General features: G+C 33.9%; 1 protein-coding gene across 1 annotated transcript in view; it reads left to right on the forward strand.

The window, feature by feature from the left end:
• Window positions 1-27,362, forward strand: part of LOC145662487 (protein sax-3-like) — a 609,885-nt gene that overhangs the window by 569,538 nt on the left and 12,985 nt on the right. Inside the window, exons 10-15 of the mRNA XM_081728103.1 lie at window positions 8,349-8,464; window positions 13,155-13,518; window positions 14,681-15,003; window positions 17,938-18,076; window positions 22,307-22,482; window positions 24,926-25,499. Of these exons, the coding sequence (XP_081584229.1) occupies window positions 8,349-8,464; window positions 13,155-13,518; window positions 14,681-15,003; window positions 17,938-18,076; window positions 22,307-22,482; window positions 24,926-25,499 (1,692 nt within the window). The remainder of the gene's footprint in view (window positions 1-8,348; window positions 8,465-13,154; window positions 13,519-14,680; window positions 15,004-17,937; window positions 18,077-22,306; window positions 22,483-24,925; window positions 25,500-27,362) is intronic.

A 27,362-nucleotide genomic window follows, 5' to 3' on the forward strand; every position in this document is an offset into this window, starting at 1 on the left:
CCAATGGTTCGTAGGTATATTTAACACGGTCATTAAATGGACATGGCAGTTGAATTCTTATTAGGGTCACGCAGTCTCACCATTTGCCCGTTCTTTGCACGATAACTTTCTGAACAATAACACAAATTTTTGAATTGTGATTTATAGATAGCTAGACTGATTATTTCTTCCGAGTTCGTTATTTGAATCAACTCTTTAACGGCGACTCAAACAGCGACTATCGTAATTTTCGTATGATCTTCTTTACTGTCTATAACGGAATTTATTCTTTCATTTTGCCTTTAGTTTTCCACAGTCACCGTCTCTTCGGCAATGATATTTATCTTTGATCTATGGAACTATCATAATATATTTCCATTCATAACTAAAATGACACATTATTACCCTAACTTCAATAGATTACAAATAAAAACTGATGAAAAAAATTAAACTAAATTAAATGTTTGATGTCATACAGCGATCTCTTTATTTTAACCTTTAGCTGTTCTAAAAATCATCTGGAAATGCTTTGCATAAGAAACTCATGGTATTATCAATGTTTTGTGTAATAAATTTATATTCAATTAGTATGATTGTCTTATTAAACTAATTAATTTTCACAGATGAACATATCAGAAATATATACAATTGTAGCTGCATTATGAGGAGATTTTTCTACTTCAGACAGCGGGATCTCGTGATATTTAAAGAAATTGTTCGACTTGTAAAGGATTCAGAATTTCCCTTTAAGAAAAATCCGTATTTTGTGACAAATAAGACTGTGTAACTACGTTTAAATTTCTAAAATTATAAATATTGCTTTGCTTACACTCACAAGGGAACCTTCCGAAAATGATAGTTGCAGTGAAAGATGTGACCTATGTCAACTGAAAGAGTTGTAACAGAGATAAGCATTCCCAAAATATTAGCTGCCCATAGCAATAGGTTCAAGAAATATAAAGGGTGGAAGTTCGGGAAATAGCAAGGTTGGACAAGGGGGGAAAGTGCTAATTCCGCAAAAAAAGGGGGGAGCACGGCAAAATACAATGCTGACAAGTGATGTATAGGGAGAGGCTTGCCACAATATGGAACAAATGAAAGCCACCAGTGGGGTTAACAGTGTTGCCATCTGCAATGAAAAGTACATGTTTTGCAAAGAGCGTTATATGAAGTGAGTACAATATTCAATGTCTACCTGTCATGTAGAACATAAGATATGACGTGTATAATCAGTGGTACAATCTAACAAAAGAAAATAGAAAAAAATAAGTACGAAAAATACGGAAAAGACGGAGTTCGCCATAATACGCCACATTTGATCACGAGCTGTGCATATTAGATTGAGCAAAACAAGAAAGCACCAACTATGCAGGAAACCGACATACCTAGAGTCGAAAAGAAAAACTAGTTCCAAAGTTGGCAACACTGGCCATGAAAATCCAGACAGGTCTAATATAGTTAGGCCACTCGCTTCACAAAAAGAAAATTCCGGCAACAGGCATTAGCCTTCGCATCATTTGTGCATGCTCGTCAACATTGTACGTGCAATTGTTCGATGAGACAATGATTCAAACAGAAGATACATTTGCAGTGAGCACAGCGGAATACTGCCAATCCGTAACACACGGCACAATGATCGCCTGTGAATGTCTCGAAACAGTACTCTAGAGGTGTCGGAACCTTTGGTGGTCTTTCTATCACATATCCACACCTGTAGAAAGCAAACATAATCAAAGGCTTGAATAAACATGCCGTAAACTGGTAATGAGTTAAGGCTTGAAGTTTCAGAAAATTCTTGCGGGACCAAATGTTAAAGTATCTGACACAAGCTCTGTAACGTAGCGCACAAAGTTCTTGTATGGTCTAAAAAAAATAAACATCAAGTGGTTGTATCAGACTCGTACAACCAGGAGGGATCAGCTCAACTTTGAAATTCACTCCGGATGGTACATGATTGTAGAGGAAGTTGGTGTCTTTGTTCGCTGTCCAAGAATCAACAAGTAGCACAACATCAGTTAGGTTTCTTTCTGCCAAACTTGGCCAAAACACATTGGAACAAAAAACACGCTTAAATCACTCTTCCACATGTTTGCGGTTGTATTTGAGAAGGCCTTAATATTCGGAAGAGTTGACAAAAAGTCTTTGGTCTTCTAGGGAAATGTTCCTTTGCCTCCTACCACTTGCACATACATCAATGCGCTTTTATCCTTCAAAGTTAAGTTTTCTGCACTTTTCCTCACCCATAACTTGGAAAGAACTCCGCTTTACATAATATGCATCCACCTTTTTTTTTTCTTTTTTTCCTCGTTTTAACCCCAAACGCTGACATTGAAATTACCGAACTCCTTGTATTGATTATGTGCATATGTTACACAAAGTTCAGTTTTCTCGTATTTCATCACCACAACTGTTTTTGTTGTACTACCCTGTACTGCTAATCTAGCATGATCATTCGTACAGAGATTAATGCTTACCTTTAGCAGCAGGTTATGAGCCACCTTGACCAGTCAATTGCAGGAAAGCAAGTGACTTACGAGTGTTTGCAGCGCACTCTTTTCCTTTCCTGTGGAAAGGAAACATTTGTCTGTTTTTTTCTACATCTTCTCCCTTCCACTGATCTTATCGTTCTTACTTGTTCATCATCCTCCTTTCAACACAAGTGGAGTGACGTAGGAAACATCTTGTGCTGCTGTCTGCAGTACTATCACCGCCTATATGATATATCCAGAGTGTCCCACCTAATTCTACGACTGAAATAGTTTCAAAGCGAAAAAAATGTGACACATCCAGTTGTGCAGAAATGTACCCATGTCAGCGGGCGACAAACTTCATGAGACGCAAGTGCCCCCAAGTCCCCCATCATAGGGTCCCAGGGGCCAACTTCAAAATTTCAAATGGTACCATCGGTCGAGTTATATTTCTTTCGATAAATCTTGGAACATGCAACAAGGCATATCAGAAATATTTACTATATGGGATTTCAAAATGGCCGCCAAAAATACCTGCTCGGTGACAAGAACAACGTGCATTTTTGGCGGCCATTTTGAAACCCGTGCTTCATATAGCAAATGTTTCTTATAGGCGGTGTTGCATCTATCCAAAGAAATATCATCCGCCCCTGTTCCCATTTGAAATGTTGCGGTTGACCCTTCGAGCCTTATGATGGGGACCCTGGGGGACTTGCTTCTTACAACGTTTTCTATGCCCTTGACATGAGTACATTCCTGTGCAATTGGATTTGCAACATCTCTTTTCGCTTCGCAGCAATTTGAGATCACAATGTTCGATGACATGTTAAGACACAACATATACTTGTGGCGGCCATTTTGAAAAGCATGCTTCATATAGCAAATATTTCCTATAGGTGTTGTTGCACATTCCACGATCTATCAAAAGAGGTACCACTCGGACCCTGTTGCCATTTGAAAGTTTGAAGTTGGCTTTTGGGGCCCTATGATGGGAATCCTGGGGGCACTTGCATCTCACAGACTTTTATCACCCCCTGACACTGGCACATTCCTGCACAACTGGATCCGTCACATTTTTGTTCGTTTCGCAAATCTTTCAGCACACAAAGTTTGGTAGGACACCCTGTATATTCCCACATATGACCCAACCATGACATAATGTTCACTACTTCTACTATCGGTTGTTGGCTCGACCCAACCATTTCATGTTCCCCGACTTGACATTGCCTCAATCACTCCAGCGTTGATGCATTCCGAGTGATGCCTGTTGCCGGAATTTTCTTTTTGTGAAGCGAGTGGCCTAACTATATTAGACTTGTCTGGATTTTCATGGCCAGTGTTGCCAACTTTGGAACTCGTTTTTCTTTTCGACTCTAGGTATGTCGGTTTCCTGCATAGTTGGTGCTTTCTTGTTTTGTTCATTCTAATATGCACAGCTCGTGATCAAATGTGGTGTATTATGGCAAACTCCGTCTTTTCCGTATTTTTCGTACTTATTTTTTCTATTTTCTTTTGTTAGATTGTACCACTGATTATACACGTCATATCTTATGTTCTACATGACAGGTTGACATTGAATATTGTACTCACTTCATATAACGCTCTTTGCAAAACATGTACTTTTCATTGCAGTTGGCAACACTGTTAACCCCACTGGTGGCTTTCATTTGTTTCATATTGTGGCAAGCCTCTTCCTATACATCACTTGTCAGCATTGTATTTTGCCGTGCTCCCCCCTTTTTTTGCGGAATTAGCACTTTCCCCCCTTGTCCAACCTTGCTATTTCCCGAACTTCCACCCTTTATATTTCTTGAACCTATTGCTATGGGCAGCTAATATTTTGGGAATGCTTATCTCTGTTACAACTCTTTCAGTTGACATAGGTCACATCTTTCACTGCAACTATCATTTTCGGAAGGTTCCCTTGTCAGATTACTTTATAGTATGTATGTGCTATGTTTGGTGCATACTTCAATATGTTTTCATATTTGATAAAAAAAAAATAGTATTAGTGCTATAATCGTTACTATGCACATTATAATTAGAATAAAGATTATTTTATTATTAATTATTTACTTCTGTTAATCTAGGAATTCTATCTTCCCGACAAAATTGATATAATCTCTCTCGGAGCAACCAAAATATAGTAAAACTATCCACAGTATCAAATTTTACTGCAGAAGAAAACCACTTGTTCACTTAGTCCATCTAATGATTCGTTATTAACTCTGTTGATACAGTAGTTTCCTATAATTTCTCCTAGGGTGCAGTCAGCTACTTCAATATTACTGTAACTTAAAAAGAAGTCTTAAAAGTCATTAAATAATCATCTAATTGTATGTATTTATTTTATTTATTTTGACCCTCGCTTTTATAATGATAATATTGAACTAGTTGTGTATATGGGTAAGACTCGTCAAAATAAAGAAGCTAAAGTACATATAGCCTATGTATGAATGTCCGACTGTAACATAAATTAGTGCATAATTCATATGTACCAATTTCTAAATTAGTCGTTTGTCTCGGTAGCTAGCCATCATTTAACTTAGAGAAAAATATATTCAGAACATGAACCAAATGTTCAACAGAAGTTTTTTCTGGCAACCTCAGTTCTATCAGTTGAATATACAGGGTGGCCCAAAAGTAGGTATATACCCCTGCATTGATCAAGTATAACATTCTAGCTTATTGGTGTATTTGCTTCGGTTGTTGAATGGACAGATGTATACAAACAGGGCAGGTGTTCATGATTACGCAGATGGAGTGTTGAAGTTCTCTAACATCTAGTGAAACTTGTCAGTTCTGAAATTCAAATTTATACCTTAAAAATTTTGTTTTGCTTTCACAAATGTTTGTACTGAGTGCATTTTAGAAGAAAAATCGTGCAATTCATTTACATCGGACATAGAATCGAGAAAAGGTGTGACATATCAGCAACAAAAGCCAGTAAAGTTTTAACATTAAATGAGTGTGGCACCAATGCTGAAAGTACACGGATTATGTAAGTGCTTAAAAGCACAGTAGGTAGGCAGTTGGCTACGATTCGGGAAGCTGTGTGCATAATAAGTGGAAGAATTGGAAAGATGTGGTCGAAACGTGAAATTCTTTCCTGATAGAGCAGTACATTGTGGTGGTTGTTTCTTGTAGACAGACTTCAGTCATCACAAGATCTTCCAACGTATTATTATTATTATTATTATTATTATTATTATTATTATTATTATTATTATTATTATTATTATTATTATTATTATTATTATTATTATTATTATTATTATCGTTTTTACTCTGATTCTCTTCGGGAGACGGTTGAATTCACAGAATCTTTCTGTAACTTACCACACTAATGCACAGAATAGTTTAGAAGTATGAAAAGGTGGTAAGAATAAAATTGATGAGTTATGTAAAGAATTAATTATTAAAGATTTTTAACTTCTTAAAAATTTCAATACGCATTTTAATTTTTTTTTTCTAGTACAGAGTATCCACAAAGTTGTGCAACCTGAACTTTGGAGTATCAGAACTTCTGAACAATAAGTGTGAATGAATTGAAACTGCTAAATATAAACAATGGGGAAGGGGATCGATATTGTCTCTCACGAATGCCAGAACTATACTTTTTAATTATTTTTTTAATACGAATCTAAACATCATGAATTGGAGACAGGTGTGGCACAATTTGTGGACAAATCAGAACGTTACAAGGTAGATTGGGTGGGAGCGTATCATTGTGAATCAAGAACAACATATTGGTACCAAGTGCTGGTATCTCACGGCCGTGATATTGGTAAAAACTTCTGGTGTTCGACATTTATCGTTTTTCTTCTATGTAGAGCAATATTGAAACCATAAGTAATAGTGGATTACTATCATTTCTGGTTTTAGTAAAGATTTAAGAATGGAAACAAAATGTATACTATCGATTGAAGAAAACTGCTTCTCGCTACCTGTTACCGTTTGCATCTGTAACGATCAACGTTAAAATCGGAAATAGTTAATTTCTGCCACTTCCGGTTTTAGTAGAGAGATTAGAGTGTAAATGAAATATATTCTTGGGGCATTTCATTGATTAGAAAAACCGCTTCTTGCTATGTATTACGGTTTTTGTTCTATACCGATTAATGTTTAAACCGGAAGTAATTGATTTGTATCACTTCTGGTCTGAATAGATGATTAAGAGAAGAGATGGTATATATTCTTAGAAAACGCTAAATCGATTCCAAAAAACCGCTTCCCGCTGTCTGTTATCATTTTTGTTCTATGAAGATCAATTTTTGAAACCGAAGTTGTAGTAGATTTTCGGATCTAGTAGATTTGATTTGGTTTTAGTAGTTAAAGATGGAGACATAATGTATTTTTGGGACGCTTAATCGATTGCAGAAAACCACATATCTCTATTTAGTACCGTTTATGCTCTACAATGATCAACGTTAAAGTCGGAAATGGTTAATTTCTATACTTCTGATTTGAGTATCCGTCCAAAAACGAATTCTATTCAAACTTTTGACCCTCAAGATTGGTGATGATTGATCAAGTAGTTCTGCCTCCCGGATGGACGGACGGACGGACGAACATGGTAAATATATAAAGGAATTTTGGGTAAGCCAAACTCCTTAAAAATTCATCATCTTTGTATGTTTCTGACATTCATGATTACGAATGTCGAACCTCTTCCCCCAAGATTTATATTTCAAACATATCTACAGAGACAGGGCTTCCATGGGTAGCAGTTTCTTATCGTTTGCACTTACGACTCAAAAGTTCTTATGTTCCCATGTCAGATGTACACAGTGCGAAAATAAAATTTCTTGACTGACTTCAGAAAGGAAAGCTACTATTTGCATGAAAGAGATATCTCTTTAACTTTGTACGTAGTCACTCCCTCTTCAGATGCCCAACTTTGTTCGTTCGTACAGCTATTAACGAACTCATATTCTTTGATACCCTTCAGTTCCTCGTCACGGTTATCTTCAAATAAGTTACTCTTGGGGTGGAGTTACAATTTTGGAAATAGTCCGCTAGAACCAGATCTGGTTAGTACGGTGGGTAGTCGACAGTTGCAACTTGTTTTGTTTTTTTCCTGTCAAGGATGGACTGACAATATTACAGTTATGTAAGGAAACATTGTCATGGAGAACAGTCCAATTACTGGATATGACTTATCGCGACCTGACACGGACCTAATCTGACCTGAAAGAGCCGCTTCATGAACTTTGGATAGACGCTGTCATTGATGGTCTTTCTTCTGCAGTAATTTCGTATACTGAATGAGATTCATAGCATCAGAAAAAAAGAAAACAATCAACAAAGAGTTAACTCGCACTTTCTGCATGCGAACCTTGGTTGGTCTTGCCTACCTGTCCTCTTATTGGCCTCCAAAGATTCTCTGCCCACAAGAAAGAGTTTCCGTCATTCAAATGTACTTGTTCTAGACAGTGTGTCATACTAGTAAGCATTCCGTAGCAAGCCATGTGTTTCCGTGGGCGATTTTTCCAATTTTACACGCAAAGAGTTACTGAGCAGCGTGCAGCATTCTTGAATTCCATTGCTCGACTGTTGTTTGAAGCGTGTTCAAATTTGCTTCAGTCAATAAACATGTGTGTTGATGGAACTGTTGTCGTATCTGTGATGGGCCACTTCTTCTAGTAGCAAAAGAATTCAATCCGAGAACTTTATTACCGCATTGTTTATAAATTCTTTCCCATTGAAAAAAATAAAGAAAAAATATGACGCTTTGATTTTTACTCAATATTTTTCTTCTGTTTAGCGATTTTCTTTCTCAGTGCACAATTTAAGTTGAAAATCAAATTAAGTGTGAATAAAAGTTATGAATAAAATCTTAGTTAATAAAATAAGTTATTAATCCAGTTATTAATAACTAAGGAATTTCTATTATTCCAGTTCCATCCGAACCTCCGACACAATTAGAAGCTGTTTTGCTCAATGCCACTGCAGTGTATTTAAAATGGAAACCACCAGTACCGGGTTCTCATAATGGAATTCTCAAAGGATATCAAGTAAGTAAACAATATATATCTATATTCACTACATTTATTTCATATTGGTTGCACTGAAAGCAGTCAATCCAGCATTGTATTCGTTACATTTCTTAAGAGAAAAATATATTCGTAAAATCGCTTGATATTTCATATAATTAAAAATGAAGATACTTGTATGATTGTTTAGATGTCTCACTGAAGCCCATAAACAGGGACATGTAGCTTTCAAACCTGGAACTACTCTTCGATGGAATGTAGAAAATGGAGAAAAAACATCGAAACTACTAGGTACATTAGACTACTGGATGTGTCATTGTTACTCTCAGACGTCTTAAACCTTTTCACTCTATTGAAGGATTAAATGGAAGCAAAATTGATATCCTTATGTATCTTCGATGTCTTTCTGTTCTAAACAGTCGTAAAAGGAAAGCACAGGACACATTGTAACTCTCTAAAGTTTGTTGAAGGAGTTATCAAATATTCACTTCATTTTTGCTATACGAGTAATTTCTTTAAAATGCCTTTGTTCACCCTTCTCTCCCGAAGTTATGAAGGTCTCTTCGACTTTGTGTATAGATTTTGGGTGCCTTAAAAATCCCATCCTTTATTCATATATTTTTTTTTCTTATTTCTTTCCTTCCTTGTCTGATGAAATTCTGTTCAAAAAAGTTTAGTCTTCCTTCGTTAAATTGTGTTGTATACTTTTTTATAATAAGTTTACTGATAAGTTCAGAAATTTACGAAAACTAATAAACTACAGCAAGGAGGAGTTGCATAATATATGAACAGTTGGATCGTAATACAATTACCAGAAATATCTTTTTCATTCTAGGACACTACATCTCCTTCGTATTTGATGAATAATTTAGCGAAAGAATTTATACACCACCTTACAATGATAGTGTCTATTTTTGTATGTACTTCCTAAGTATTGTTTATATTTACGGGCAAAAGTGCTATTTTAAAGGCATAAGCAATTAAGAAGAAGAAGAAGAAAAATATAAAGAAAATAATTTAAATATTTATATCATATCAAAATATTTCTTAATTTCGTTGCTATGACGACTTGTTTATCAGTTTGATGTCGTTGTTATGGTAACTAAGAAAGATAGATAGAACGAAGAACCATCTTGTAAAGACCGAATGTATAATATTTTATTGTGACAAACACGATATATGTTGAAAGTGAATATATATATATATATATATATATATATATATATATATATTCGAAAGTGAATATATGTGTTGTGTGTTTCATTATAATCTAGTGTGCTGTATAAATATTCAATATATATATTTGGAATCAGGGAATGTAACGTGGCAAAAGGAGATACATATATAATTAACGTTACAACCTTTAGTGTCCTATAATAATGTTTATGGCATTTTTGGTCATTTATTTTCTATACAGGCTTCATAATTTCTTTGTTCCAACTATACAAGCATATACGATCTAACTGTTCGTATACTTTGCAATGACTTGCCGACGGGCTAAAATTAGATATAGATAGATGTGCAAGTGCGAATTATACCTAGGTATATATAGGGTGAACAGTAACTACGTGGACAAACTTGGACGGATGATAGTATATCTAAAAAGAAGCAAAAAAGTCCTAGTGAACATGGGAGAAATTCTGTCCCGTTTAGGAGTGACAGAGTGTCGAAAGCGTGGGAATATGAACTTCACAGGCCAACAGCTTAACAACAATACATCATAGAGATTGGGGTTAAAAACATCACTTAGAAAGTCATACCTATTCTATTGAAAAATGCATGTTTGAAAACGTAGGTATGCGTGCGCACGGGATTCCCCAAAGGAACGGAAGGACTTCCGGACAGGCTGTAAAGGAAAGAAGTGTTACACGTTGTTAATCTCGTGCGTACACATAGCTGCGTTTTCAAACATGCATTTTTCAATAGAGTAGGTATGATTTCTAAGAGACGTCTCTAACCCCAATCTCTATGATGTATTGTTTTTAAGCTGTTGACCTCTGAAGTTCATATTCCCACGCTTTCGACACTCTGTCACTCCTAAACGGGATGGAATTTCACCCATGTTCACTAGGACTTTTTTGCTTCTTTATAGATGTACTATCATCCGTCCAAGTTTGTCTACTTAGTTACCGTTCACCCTATATATATATATGTAAAATACAGGGTGGCACAGGAAAACAAGAAAATTTCAGCTAATGTAAAGTGTAAAGTGCACTAATCAACGCAAAAAAATATACATTTAATGATTGAGGTGCATGTAGAGAGTATGCCATTAACAGTGACATTAGCTACGGCACTTACATGTCACTTTAATTCTTGAAGTCGACATCGGAAAGATGTGCTCCATTTCAGTGTATTATTATGATAGTATGCTTTGAAAATTCGTTGAAATGTTCAGTGTATTATGTGTTGGGGATCGCTAATGAGTTCTTTAATTCTCAGTTTCAGTTCAACGATGCTTGCAGGACATGTACTATACTCTTTGCTTTCGAGATATCTCCATAGATTTGCCACAGACAGAAATCGCACACACTGAATTCAGGGGATTTTGGGTGCCATAGAACGTCACCGTTCTTATCAAATATTTTCACAGCGAACGCAAAGTTCTGCACAACTTCAATGTTTCATTATTACTAAATGGTGAAACCTTTTCAATGTCGTCTTATTGGTCCTCAACAAGCGCCGGCCATACGGTGTTGCTAATTGTAGATTCAAAATTTCCCGTTTCCCTGTGCCGCCCTGTATATTACTTAATGAAGAAATTATTCTCTGTATATCATATAAAAAAAGAAGTAGCGTATCTACCTAAAATTACCACCTTTGTTGCATTAAATCTGGATATAACTTACATTGATTCCATACCTATGGTATTGATAGAAAGCAGAGGAAGTACCCCTTCGTCTTATCCGTCTATTTTCTAAAATTCTGCCTGTATCATAGGTGATTATACAGGACATGTAGTAAACACCAATCTTCCCATTCTCTAATTTACATAAAACGAAGTATGTTTCTTTAAATCGCATTCCTTCTCAGTTTGACTTACCTAGCTTCATTTTTCCTGTTTTGCTATAATTTTATTACTTGTCATTCATAACAAAACCAAAATCAATACCACGAAAATCAAATGACAACACAATGAAGCTGGGGAAGAATTCGTGCAATTGAGCATTGCACAAGGAACATCGGGAAATTGAGGGAATATATAAGAAGATTCGGGAACGTTACGAAAGAAAATTTTCTGTAGGGACAAAAATAATAATATAGGCCTAACTAGAGGGAAACGGGACATTCGACACTTGATATTATCGATACCAATATATTGCCAATCACTTGAGATAAGTAATTTACCATCAGTTTCATATTAGTCCTTTACTGGTGAAGAAATATTTTGTTGTTTTAAATTACAAAGCGAACTGTGGATGTTTCTTTTCAAATTCTGTCTTGGAAATGGATCATACATCTCACTCAAATAATACCAAAACAAAATGGCAAATTATGAATCTTTAGAAGAACACACTTGTATTCTGACCTCGTTTTCAGTTGACTCAACAGAATAACAAGTAGAAGGTAAAAGTTATATACTGTATTGTATAGGGGAATGATCGGGCTTTGAAGATAAGTAAATGTCAACGTTTCTATAGAAAGATTGCCAATAATGGTGGCAATTTACCTTATTTTGTTGAAAGAGAGGAAAGGCCTATCCGGTTTGCCATAAGTATCAGATTGTGTCACATGATCAGGTCAAAAAGTCATGTTGCGTGCTAAATCAAGTCTGGAGATTCCAAATCCAGATGTGAGACATTCAAAACACGTAACCGCGTGGGGCGACCTAGGTAATTCGCTGAAGAATCATATACTTTATCATTATTACCGATTTTACTGAAACAACTTGACTTTTGACAATGTTCTATCTATATTTATCTTATGTGCTATACATCGTTTGTAAGCTCTTCATTATATCTTTGCAATAAGCTTTCAAGTAACTATCTCCTTATTATATGTTTTTGAGATGTGAGGACGACTTTTTTCCATTGATTTTCCATTGACATTAATGCTAATGTTTCGTGCTTTTTTGACTATGTTCCATCCATTTAGGACAATTTGCTTTTGGAATATAGAATCTACATAGTCTCTTCTATATTTGAGCTGTACTTTAGTCATCTACTCCAAAGTCTGTTCACATTATTGCAACCGGATAAACTGTTAGCTGAAATTGATAATGATGTTTTAATATCACTGAAGACAACCAACTTCTTATTTCGTAATCTAAGAGTCTTTATCTTAATATAAAAAGATTTGTTTGAAAAAGTAATGGCGCTTTCTAGAATTATCTTACGACGAATTTATGAGATTTTATCTTTTAACAGTAATAACTTTTGAAAGACGTAAGGAAAATAAATTTTAATTTCAGAAAATAGCAACATTGTTTAGAAAGATATACAGAGCAGTGGGATGTGAAAATAATTTTCCTCTAGAAGTGCTTTACATAAAGTCAACACTGATATTGTCGGATTGACCATAGTTACTTTCCTTAAATTTTAAATAAAGGAAGAATCTAATAAGTACTTTTCTTTAATAAATGATATAAGTTCTATATAACAATAAAGAGAATTCATTATTTTTTTATATTAAATCGGATACATCAAATGATAATTATTTGTTTTCTTACGTCTAAAGTGTTACATTTCTTTTTTCTCTTTTTTTCTTGTAGATTGTAATTCGTGGCAATGGATCACGCATCTTAGCGAATTTAACTGTGAATGCGACCACACAGTCTCTGTTGCTCACTAATTTAACATCTGGCCAGACGTACACCATCCAAGCAGCAGCATTTACCAGAGTAGGATTAGGTCCAGCTACACCAGCTGCATCGTTCCATATGGATCCATCGCGTCTTCATGATCAACGCATCCAATCCGGTGTCACAATAGATCCTGATATTGGGGACTTTGTCACGGAAACGTGGTTTATTGCTCTAATAGGCAGTATGGTGTTTGTTATGTTGCTTCTATTTGTTTCCATGTTGTATGTTCGTCGACATCAACTTAAGAAGAAGACTATAACCACACTACATGGTAAGTGTAAATAAAGGAGTAAATCCTAGACATTTTAAATAGCTATATCTATATGCCCTTGCAGTCTTAGATTCAGAAAAGTCTTCATTCATTTTTTTTTTAAATATCAAAAATCAACTACTTCTAACTTTTATAACTTACTTTCTACATTCTCTTAAAAATCAAATTATCATATTAAAAAGTATAAAATGAAATTTTGTATTGGTATTTTTAAAATAACGCATTCTAAAATAATCAATGGCTTCCATAAAAAAATATTTTAGCAGTAGTACTTCTTAATAGTATTACAAAACAAAAGCTTTAATATTTAGTTCGTTTAGAAAATAATAATAATAATAATAATAATAATAATAATAATAATAATAATAATAAGAAGAAGAAGAAGAAGAAGAAGAAGAAGAAGAAATCTCTGTAATAAAGTCACAATTATAAATGAAACACAAATGCAAATTCTTATATTATAGTATTCTTCATTCTTACTTAACGCATTAAGAGAGGCTATGATTTGAAATTAAGAGTGATACCAAAATAATAATAATAATAATAATAATAATAAATCAAGTAATTTTTATTCTTTGCAAAAATTTAATATCTTTAATTCTTTTAATGTCTAAAATATATGTCTAATTATGTATCTAATATATATATATATATAACTTCTATAACTGAGTAATATAACAGATTATGTAAATATGGAAAGTAGCGAAAAATATAACAAATGTCTAAACAAACATAAAGGCTCTTCTCAGGAAAGACTAAAAGTAAAAATATATTTCTAATATGGAAACATGGCAATCATTAGTAAACAATAATAATAATAATAATAGTTTAGTTTACATGCAGCGTTAGAGTATTTCGATTAACCCATTCATACGGAATTCAATTCTTCCTTGCATTTAATCCAAGTGTTAAACAATATCCTGTAGTGAGTGGTGTATTCGTTTTCCTATATAATTGTCTGATAAACAGTAATGTTCGTAGTCTGATACATATGTAATATTTGTAATGAACAACTTAATCTTAAACATTGAAGTATGTGTAGAGCATATGTGTGCTTCTTCTAAAATAAAATTTATTTTAATAATAAATTAATTCTTTTTATCTGGTGTCTAGATATATTTCTTATAATCATGAATTTAAATCCCTTTTATGTATTTTGCAGAAACTCGCTCGCCTGGTGTGACGCCCCTCAATGTGAAAAACCAAGATTCTCTATGGATAGAAAGTCGATGGAGAAACTCAGAAAGCGATAAAGAGTCAAACTTATCAGAAACCAAACTGCTCAATTGTGCTCCAAGTAATTCAAGTTGTGGTGGTGGGGCAGATTATGTTGAAGTCGATGGACACACCTTAACTACGTTCCAGAGTCGACGGGGAGGGGGAGGAACTTCTGGTGAAGAGGGCTCTGCAGGAGGTGACGAAAGCCCTGCACCGTATGCTACAACCACATTAGTTAACTCGCTACAATCTAGAATAAATAATTTGGTAAGTTGTGATTTCTATTGTTATATATATATATATATATATATATATATATATATATATATATATATATATACCTGTGTGTGTGTGTGTATGAATATGTTCACATGTCCATGAGAGTCAAAAATTACAGAATACTCCTTTATCTTCATTTGTAATACAGAACATTATTTAAAATCCAATTTTTGAAATAAGTAAGTTCCATTAAGAGAATCAGTTTACACTTAACTTTATCTTTCAAATTGATATACATAATACTTTTTTTTCTATTCAAGGAATGATAGCAAGATTCAATTCGCCAGTTTTAAGCTATCAACCGGAATATGGACATATAAACTAACGATCGAGTTCTTTAATCTCCTATAAACTGACAGTAGCGTTCCCATCTCGTAAATATCGCAACTAATTTATGGATAATCCGTCAATTGTTTTCATACAAAGAAATATCTTGGAACTTTTCTTTCTCTCATCTTATCTAAAACCAGATTAGAAATCTCTTCAAAACGAATAATGACTATGTGCTTTAAAAAAATGAGTACAGCAATCAATTCATTGGTAAAATTTTAGTCTTGCTTGATGTGTTCAACTTTTTCTTTTTTAAATCTTATCGATATGTTCCTATTGACAAAGAACAGACTAACAGACTTCAAATGAATTACGACGTACCAGATGTATGTACTTCAGTGAGTAGTATTTTATACTTATTAGAAAATAATACACAGAAACTATTATTTTGATTGCTATGATATCTTGAATAGGTGATAAAGTGGAAGAAACGATGATAGCACTTTTAAAGCTCTTTCCTAAACTCATCTAAACTTTTTTAGTAGAAAAAATTATGATAAGCACTTTTAAAACTCTTTCGTAAGCTCACCCCAACTTTTTTATTGGAAGAAACGGTGATAATCACTTTTGAAACTCTTTTCTAAGCTCATTCTCACTTTTTTAGTGGAAAGAACGATGATAATCACTCTTAAAACTCTTTCCTAAGCTCATTCCAATTTATTTAGTGCAAGAAATGACGATAGGCACTTTTAAAACTCTCCACTAAAGTTCCAACATTTTTAGTGGAAGAAACGATGATAATCACTTTTAAAGCTCTTTCCTAAGCTTACCCCAACTTTTTTAGAGGAAGAAACGGTGATAATCACTTTAAAAACTCCTTCCTAACCTCATTTCAACATTTTTAGTGGAAGAAATGATGATGGACACTTTCAGAACTCTTCCCTAAGCTCATTCCAACTTTTTTAGTGGAAGAAACTATGATATGCATTTTTAAAACTCTTTCCTAAGCTCATTCCAACATTTTTAGTGGAAGAAATGATGATAGGCACTTTTAAAGCTCTTTCCTAAGCTCACCCCAACTTTTTTTTTTAATTTGTGAAGAAAAGAGACATAAAGTTTGTACAGTATGTTCAAGTACATGAAAAAATGTAGCTTATGAAGAAAATAGACATTCAGTTTGAACAGTGTGCTTAAGAACATGGAAAAGGTTAATTTGTGAGGAAAACAGACACAAAGTTTGTACAGTATGCTTAAGTACGTGGAAAAGGTTAATTTGTGAGGAAAAGAAATATAAAGTTTATACAGTACGCTTAAGTAACTACATGGAAAAGTTAACACTGTTTTGTACATTATAAGAGATATTAACAATATCTGAACATGAATCTTTTAAGCTTTGAAAGAGGCTTCATATAGAGATCTTTAAGATGAGATATGTACAAAATGTCCAAAACTGGAGTTGGTTCCCTTGTACATACATTAAATGCATCAACTATCAGGCAATTTATAGGCTTTCCACTGACAATCAAAGACAATACTTCATTATTGAAGATTTCAAAACAATAATCTAAGAGAGAGAAAGAAAAGAAGCTTCTATTTGGCATAATTGCTTCTGGAAATGTAAGTAGAGCTTTTCAAAGTGACGATATTTTTATCAAGAAGAGTGCACATATAAAACGAAAAAATTAAACAATTTTATTTCTAATTGTAGTTTTGAGAGTGTTACACTATAAATAATTTTATATACAGAGGAAGATGCCTGTATTTAGAATTGTAAAATCTTTTGTAACTTGTGAAAATTTTAATTTTCAAATTAGCGAATACGAGGCAGTTTTTTCTTTATCACTTAGCCAGAAATGATTACTTTGACTCTTGTTTTAACAATGATTATTGTTAAATATTTTGTTTGTAATAGAATTAATAATTACAGTTAATTAGTATAATTAATAAAAACTTAAAATAGTAAAATATTTTTCTTGAATTTCGCAGACATGCACAAAAAATTTTTTAAAAAAAATTAAGCTTAATGTTGTTATTATATAGATATAATGTTTACTAGTGTAAGTATTTTCAATAATTTCCATTGTAAGCATATTTATTAAATGTGATGAATTCTTAATTGAAATTATAATGAATTCATTAAAATTATAATGAATTCATTATTTTAATACTAGTTTAATTAATTCATTTTAAATCATGAAATTATATCTATAACCTCTTTCGTAAAGGGTGTAGTTAAATTTTCCTAAAAGTTGCACCATTCGGTAGTGACGTAATGTCACATGGTAATTAGCCTATTTTGCACACACAACTTTATTGATTTAAAAAAAGTGATTTACTTACGTTACGAAACATAACTAAGCGAGTGTCAGCGAGCGAAGGGGGTTAGAAGCCTCGCAGGACTCGTTTGATCCCACCTTTGCCTTCATGATAATACCCTGTGACATTACATCACGCTCGGGTGGTGTAACTTCGATGTAAATCTAACCTCACCATTTTATAAATATCTAATATGTTTATCTGTATAAAATCTCTTTCTGTACGAAGCAAAAGATTTGCATTATACCCTTTTTATCTTAATTTGTAACATGCGTATTTTCCTTTTTTCAGAATCATATATTTTAAATCATCAATTTTTGTTCTTTTGTATTACAGAGCTCTGTACAAATGTGCCCTCCTTCTAATGAAGACACTACATATCCTACAGGAACTTCAGGATTTTTCAGCGGAAACGTGTACTCTGATTCTTATTCTCTAGGAGGTCGTTTCAGCAATGGTTATCCTCAACAATTAGGTAATTAATTTGGTTCCGGTTTTACAAATTTGTTTTTATGTATTCTACAAAATATAGCTGTTGAGTATTAAGAAAGTAAAATTGTGTAATGGAAATGCGTCGAATAAATGGTATTTATCTTATTTACTTATAATTTAATTTAAACATTCTCATCTATTCAAAATGAATTACTTACCATAATTTACATCCTAGATACTGAAACTTCCCCAGCTCACCTTTTACACTAAACTCTATTATGTCTATTATTTACAATTATGCCAGCTATATTTCCCATTTCATAATTACTATTTGATCTTATTCTTCTTCGTTTTCCTCTTTAAAACAATGTCTATTCCTTCCTTGCACATCTTCATTTGTTATTTATTTATTTATTTATTTATTTATTTATTGAACAATTTCCCAGATACAGCATAACTTTGCCATTTTACACAGGGACATGCTAACAAAAGAAAGAAAGAAAAACAAGACAACAATAACAACAACATAGAAAAAAAAAGTGTAAAAGTAAAACTATTCCGTCAAAGCTCGTTTAATTGCTCTTTCAAACACTGGGTAGCTCGAAAAAATGTCCACATCAGTTGTTACTTGATTATAACTGTTTGGTATTCTATAAAAAAGAGACCTCTGTATAACAGCCAACCTAGGACGGGCAAGATGGAATAGGTGGGTATTCCGAGTGATGCGGGAAGGGACACGTAAGGATAGTTCCTGAAGTAATATTTCCGATCTTAAGGTTCCATTAACTATTTTATGTAGATATTTCAGGTCAGAGATAATTCTGCGTACTTCAGGAGTCTGAATATTAAGATGTCGCAAGAGCTCCTTCTTAGATAATATTCGAACTGCAGGAACACGAAATCGGACTATAGCAATGAAGAAATTGAGAACATAATCAAGTCTGGAGAGATGTGTAGGTGCTGCCATGGCCCATATGGGAGAGCAGTATTCGATCTTGAGCGCTATTAAAGTCTTATAAAAAGTTGCTAATGAAGAAACAGTGCGTAGTTCGGTGAATCGATAAAGAAGTCCCAACATGCGCATTGAATTCTTTAGTATTGAGGAGATGTGGTCAGAGAAGGTGAGTTTTGAATCAAAGATGACACCAAGATCGTTATGACTAGCAGAATGTGCGATAGGGGAATCGTTGATATGGTATGTGGAAGGAACAGGAGACTTTTTCAAAGTAATAGTAATACTGTCACATTTCTTACTGTTGAGTTTCAAGTGCCACATTTCACACCAACCTGTAAGGTAATTTATGTCTTCCTGTAGAGCAATTGTGTCATGGAGACACGATATTTCTCTGTATAACTTACAATCGTCAGAAAAAAGCAGAAGGCCACTAGGTTGAGCTGATAAGTGCGTGTAGAGATCATCCATATACAGGACAAACAGTAGAGGCCCAAGTACACTCCCCTGAGGCACCCCTGAGATCACGGGTTGGGGGTTAGAAGTCGCCCCTGAAAGAACAACTCTCTGTTTACGGTCCTTCAAGTAGCTTGTGATTAGAGAGAGAAATTTGCCATGTACATTAAATCTATTGGAGAGTTTATGAAGAAGATGAATGTGACTGACAGAATCAAAGGCCTTCGAGAGATCAAAGTAGATAACATCTAATTGAGTATTGTTATTCATACATTTGACTGCACAGGAAAGAAGAGTACTTAAGTTTGAGAGACTTGAGCTTTTCGGTAGAAAGCCGTGCTGAGAACTATGGATGTAAGGTGAGGTGAATTTAAGTAGCCTGTCTTTAATTATTTTTTCGCAGATAATTGATATTACAGAAAGAAGAGATATTGGCCTATAGGAGGATACATGATCTTTAAGTCCTGATTTATATATTGGGGTCACGTGAGCCAGTTTCCAACTGGTGGGATAATACCCTTCCTTGAAGCATCTATTGAATAAGATAGATAGAGGAGGTTATATTATGTATTTCTCTCTACACAATACAAATTGCTTTCTACACTTCCTTGTCTTTTATAAGCATCCAGTTTGCTTTATATTTTTATTTTTAATTATTATTATTATCCTTTATATCCAGTTATATGTTCTTCATCTTCATTACATACTGTATTATTTCTGAATTGCTCATCCATTTTCAGTATAATTTAAATATACTTTTAAATATCCTGGTGTAACAAACATTATCGTTTAATGTAACTTTTTAAAATATTTTCTTTCGTGCTTTTAACTTACTCTGGATCTAGGAGCTGCTACGATATCAACTTGTATCATTTTATGATTCATATTACAAAATTAGTAATTACTCCATATATCACATCTGTAAGTGCTTAACTACTGTAAATTTTATATTATAGCTATTTTCATGATTATGATTTTTTTAAACTGATCTGATTGTTATCTAAGAAGTTAAATGTGTAAGAATTTCCAGTGGAAGTCTGAAATATAATATCTTTGTATTGATATGCAGTAATGTTCCAAAAAAATTCTGGCCTCTTACAATTTTTTTTACGAAATCATATTATCGCAACTAGGAAATTTTGATATTTTCATTGAAAATGGAAGCTCTCAATTCATTAAAGAAGTTTCATATTTATGAAATATAATTACCTTTAAGAAGCCAATAAACGAAATAAGAATACAGAACTTTACAAGAGAAGGAAAATAGCTTTTTTTTAAGAAAAGAAGACTGTACCTTTTAGTTCTCCTGTAGCAAACTACTGAACTAATGCGCACCACTCGTGCTCAAAACCTTGTATTCATGAAATCAAAGACAGAGAAAGTAGCTATAAGAAAGCTATAAGCCGCTCACTTACTTAGCTTTAATTAGTGATGTTTCATATAATTCAATTATAATTATAGGATAATAATCCCTGCATTTACTAATCATGCCTTCTTCACATAAACAAAACTACATCTCGAAACTACACGAGTTCATATTCAGGTTATTCAAGAAGTAAAAGGGGACAAAAAGTTAAACTTGAGATGTATTCATACAAGTTCTCTTAGGTTTTCAACTAATTTCATCTTATTTCTTTTTCCACTTTTATTTTATTTTTATTTTTATTTTTTTTTTCTTAAGCGTGAAGAAGAGTCCCATGTAGATTCGAAACGTGGTATCTTTTTTCTTTTTTACTTTAACATACCACCATTATGCACCGAGGCTAAGGATAATGATGATAATGAATCAAAATGATGGAATGAAGAAAGAGGGAGGAATCAGGAGAACCTCATAAAACGGTGAGGAGAACCTCATGAAATCTACGCACACGGTGTTTGTTTACTATAAGTTCATTTGGCGCGATATGGAATCGAACCAGGGAGCTCACGTACCAGAGGTGGGCGCTCTACCTGTGAGCCACCACGGCCTCCAGAACATAGTTATTTGTTACAAAGAAAACGAGTGGTAAGTGTAAGGATATGTTCTATAATTAATTACTAAACACCAGTTATACGTGATATATTAAATATCCAAAATATTGCTTTTACAAAAATGTACTATTTCTATATTTAGTGCATTTTCGTGTTACTGTGACTTAAAACTAAGGTCTATCAAATATTTCTAGTTGTAATTTTTGTATTTCTAAAGTTACTGCAGTATTATAACGTTTAAGAAGACAATAAACGAAATTAAAATGGAACAAAAACCATAACAAAGATATTTGCATTTTAAACACTCCAAAATCCCAAGCTTATGCACAAAATACAACTATAGAATCTATCAGCATAAAAGTCAAACTTTGTAAAGTCAGAACACGAGTTTTTATTCTGAAAAGTCCTCTTGAAACGTGTGACACAGGAAGTCTCTAGAGGAAAATCATATTGTTAAGAACTAAAATTTTAACGCTACAAACTAAGGGAAGAAAGTTTATCTCATGTACTAATTCTTGTGCTCATCTTTCTTAAGCTTAATGGGATTTTCTTCCCTTACCTAGTAATGAGAAAATTTAAATTACTGAGAGCTGATTGACCAAGAAGCTTACATACAAGTGGAATAAAGGAATATTCCTAAAGTTGTTGAGGAAATATGAGAATGGGAAATGTTATATTATAGACCTAATTTCTTCCATAAGTTGATAAAAAAAGCGTACATTCATCAAACAACTTATTTACAAAAGGTTCGAAATTTCATGAGTAAAAAGTGTAGGCTCCTCTGAATATTCAAGTTCACAACATCAATCTCCAGATATCTAAATGTACTACAGTAATTTAAGAGTTATTTATTGCCTGTTAATACTGTGTCTTATTTTATTATTATTATTTTAGGTGGCAGCGTTGGCTCTCCGTCTGTGAATTATACACGACGAAGTCCATTGCCCAGTTCAAAATCACCTCACGATCTTCACTTGTTTGCATCTCCACCACCGCCCACAAATCCACCACCGTCTACCAAATTATCTTATAGTTCATGCGCTACGCTTAGGAAGTCCCCTAGAAATATGGTAAGTACAATAATATGAAACGAACAAGTAATATAAAATTTGTAATGGGAACTTCAATATTTGTATTTAAATTGATTTATAATAAACAAAACAGTATGATTATTTTTTAATATTATATACATTCACGATAACTTCAGGAAGGTGCTCTATGAATTAAATTTGTCTGAAATTAACGTTAATCCCGTACAAAGTATCATGTATTATGAGTTAATATAATAATGAGTGAAACGTTAACTCTGTAGTTATGCATTCGTCTCTGATGAGAAGAGTCCCTAGTTCAATCCCAAGCCACATGAGTTTGAATGAATAACATTGTGCCCGTGGATTTTCCCAGATTTCTTTATTGCCTCCTCTACTTTTATAATTTCTCCAATTCTTCCATCATCATTCTATCTCCTGGCGTAACAGCCTCTTAGTGGGTCAGGGCCTACCAACCGCCTTGTGGGAGTCATACCTTGCCATTAATACTGGCGGAGTTCGCTACTTCTTTCATTCAAGTAGCTTCCCATTTGTCCTCACGACGCTGGGTCAACGCCGCAATGCCAACGCCATTCGGTGAGCATGAATGGTCACCTATCTTTTTTTGACCCAGATCTACCGAAAACCGATATTTCAGTATGTCAGAGATGTTAGTATCCATAATTCACTTTTACAGTAGATATTTATCATTTGTGCTCCCTTTGTAGCCAGTCAAGTGACGACCCTTCATAAGAGTATTTGCCTCAGACAAAGCTCGAATAGTGATTCGGATCTCACTTAAAAAGTAGGTCCCGTTTCATTTAGACTCGGTGTTGAAGAGGAACCTTAACTTCAATCAATCAATTGTATATTATAGTCTGTCCTCTTTAGCGAACAAAACGTTTGAAATGTTATTGCTAAAGATTTAATTTGATTTTTGTTTCATCAGATACGTCAAACAAAACCAAGTAGTTGATATATATATATATATATATATATATATATATATATATATATATATATATATATCTTATTTTCAACTGTGAAAAACATTTTAGAATTAGGTTACCTCAAAGACCTTGTACCCAGAAAAAATAATACTAGCTGTTTAACTCCTTAGAGTCCAAGGAACATTTCTTAAACTGTCCTAAATTATACAGGGTCATTTAAAATGTTTCAGATTATGTGTGTTAGGCATTAAAGATACAAGAACTACGTACACGAGATTAAATATAAATTAATATAAATATAAACGGCACTATAATAGTTTTGTAATCAGCCTCTGGTTTTGTATAATTTTTTCCATCTACTTATAGATTTATGAAGTATTTAGGAAATACTACTATCGGTATACACAAGTATTACAATTCCCAACTATATGCAGAGGAATAAAAAGGTTAAAAAGAAAACTTATCATAAGTAGAACTATTTATGCTTACTTGTATAAGAAAACTCCTTATTGATCATAGGGATATACTTATCCGAGACTATAACAAAAAAATCGTTGAAGTGACCAATTTGTTATGATTTTTGGAATCTACACGTCAGCTTTAGCATAAATAACTCAAAAATATTTCTCTTCCTGACTACAATTCTTATAGTCCTACATGGTTATAGAAAGTTATATTTTTATTATTGAGTTCTTTTTTCTATCTTTAAGTACAAACATAAAAATTCAAATTTATAAATTAAATAGATAAATATAGTTGTAACAAGAGGCACAAAGATACAAATACTGTGTAAAAAATATCTACAATAAGATAATACACTAAGAAAATATGACGAACTTCGTCATTTTGCATAATACACACAGAGTGAAAAAGTCCACAACTGGACCGAGACTCAAACTCAGGATTTTTCAGCGTACCGTGACGATGTGTTCATTATTTGCACGTTTTTCCTTAATATTTTATTTCCTTTTCTATGCTTAAGTGACGATCCTTCGTTAATCAAAAGTCCTAACGTATTTCGATAGATTGAATTGAAAGTTTGTTTTACGTACTTGTGTATCACTAATACTATGATGGATGGCACTTACTATTGAAATGATATCCGAACCACTATCTTGGTTTACATCCGAGGCATCATACTCTCAGTAGGATTTAATATGTAATTACACGGAAATTGACTCAAAAGATTATAGGTTTCTTATATATATATGTACCCACATTGATAGTGTTTTTATGTAAGCAATAAGATGTCTCTTTTTCCCATGATTTTGTTAGTACTATACACCACTGCCAAATTTTTAAATGCAATTCAAAATTGTTTATTTTCTCTAACTAACAAAAGCCAAATAGAGACGATAATAATAATAAAAGGTAAAAATCTAATAACTTATATAAAAGTGTGTATTTACCCCGATCCCAAATATGAATTATGGCAGTTAGTGGGTCAATGAAGTAAACATATATTTTCAAAGTTGATCTTTGTACTGTTTGCAATGTTATGCTACTATGTTAATTTTATCTTTTTAATGTTTCAGATGCCTAAATCATCTGCTAATTCTTCAACAAAAATATCTCCCGGTTACAGTCATCCAAGTCTAGATGCTAGTGGGAATAATCCCAGATTTCCTAATACCGCAAATCCACCACCAGATGTCACTCAATCATCATTACTATTAGATTCTGGGAACAGAAACAAAAGTGGAAGTTACTCAAGATTCACCTGGAGGAGCAACGATGCGAAAGGAAACCAGGATTCAGGGCCACAACGTAGTCACGCCGAGGACTACGATTCGAAACCCCCTCCCCCTCCACCTCCTCAAATTCTTAGTGAACTTCCCAATTGTTATAATGCTCACAATCTGTCCAGTTTTGTGCCCTACATACGGCACTATCACAGTGGTCCTCTACGACCGTTTCCACCTCCATATAGTAAGAGTGGATCCGTAGGTTCTTCTAGTGATGCCGGACATTATCAACCTATATATTTCGCCTCGTATGCCAGTCAATCGTGCCGTAGTGAACCAATGACAAAAGTAACTGACAGATCACTGCAAGTATCATCTGTAAAGAATACGGATCCTTCACTTCAAGTTGATAAATCGAAGACAGGTATATATTTTATTCATTTATTTGTTAATGTTGTTTAAAACTTCTATCGATTTTATGCTACTAAATACAGTTACTTAATAGAGTATTTCTTCCTATTTGCTGGAACTTCATCAATGACATGTTAATACTGTGCAAGATACACTAATGCATAAACTTTCACTATATAATTATCATAAATTACCGATTTCGCCATCCTGGTCAATTAATATCCGATATGAAAACACTGTGGCTTTTTATAGTACCAAAAACGTCCGATCGTTATCAGAGGAAAATTACATTCTTAGTAGCTATTAATACCAGGTCAGTTCAAAAAGTATTCGACCATGGTCCCAGAAAACCAATACATTCACCTGATAGTTTCTTTGTCCCTATTCTCTTCAAACTAGTTCCCTCCTGCTCCCACGCGTCTAGTTTGGTAGCCTTTCTACTGCTGAAACACGCCTGATTCTCCTAATCGAGAAGTACTACGAGTGCAGCCGTCGAGTTGCATTATATCTGCTCTCGGGTGCGAAAGTGAGTTTCTCTCTGGTACCTTTTGATTTTTGGAAAGAGGCAAAAGTCTCACAAGGCTGTACCCGGAGAGTAGGAAACTTGACGATACATCAAAATCTTGTGCTGTCGTGAAAAGGATTACTACCACGTGCGTTGCAGGAATGGAATCATTATCCTGGTGCTGTCTTCTAGGCTTTGCAGTTCACAGATCTGATCATTTCGGACAAAGAGGGTCACGTAGACGATAGAAAATGTCTGAAGCGTGTATCTGTACATTCTGTATCTGTATCTGTACATTCTTCCTTACGTGCTTATATTGCACATTATCTCGACAATCGAAGAACATATTCAACATTGGTTTGATTTTGCTACGCACCTGAAAATCTTCTCTGGGCCTTCGCGAGTTTTGACAGGCCTTGTTGAGGTCGGATGTATTGACTGTGACTTCGTTCCGTACACTCATGTCGTTACTATTTTAGCTGCACCAAGACTACAGAAGAGCACCAGACATAACCATTCCTCTGCAACCACAGACCACAGAAGATTTAAATGAAAGTAACGTCATCTGCAGGTTAAAGACATCATTGACTTCTCTTCCATGACGCCAAATTTATCGAACCTACGCCATGCAGTTTTCCGAAAAACAAAGAAGGTCGAATAGTTTTTTGACAGACCTCTTATGTATTTTTGCCCACTTTTACTTAAACTTATTGTTGGTAAATTCCATTGCCTGAGCGATTATAAAAAAGAAGATTTGATTTGATTTATAAATTTAGGATGAAGAGTGAACGAGAAAAATAATTTCACTTGGAATTCAACTTGGATTACATAGTGGAATTTCTGTTGACATCCCCCCCCCCCCGTTACATTTCAAATTTAAAACAGGCTATACATGTATAATTTTAAAGTGTTTCTTAGGGATATTTCTTTCTATATGTGTATTATTATAAACTTTTTACTTACTATTATAATGTTCTACTAGTATTTTTATGCCACAATTGAAATTTAAAAGTTAACGAAATATGTTAATCAAAATAAATCTACAATATTATTAGAGTTTAACAGAAAACAATGTTCTAAGACAAGACACATATCAATCGATATTTCACTTCGAGCTGAATAAATGACATGCTTTCAAATTCTAGGACTCACTCGGGAAGGTAATGCTCCCGAAAGTAGAAACTAAATACACGGTTCTGTTTGGTTGGAGTTATCCGTTTCTTGACACGTAGCTTACATATAGCAGAAATCAAATGCTTGCTGCTGTCGGCCCTTGTGGCCGAGCGTGTGCCCTCCCCGTTGGTCTAGTGGCTAGCACGTGCGCCTTTGGTGTACAGGGTCCTGGGTTCGATTCCCGGTGGGAGAGCCTTT

The sequence above is a fragment of the Thermobia domestica genome, chromosome 10, assembly GCF_964235325.1.
Source record: "Thermobia domestica chromosome 10, izTheDome1.hap1.1, whole genome shotgun sequence".
Classification (NCBI taxonomy): domain Eukaryota; kingdom Metazoa; phylum Arthropoda; class Insecta; order Zygentoma; family Lepismatidae; genus Thermobia; species Thermobia domestica.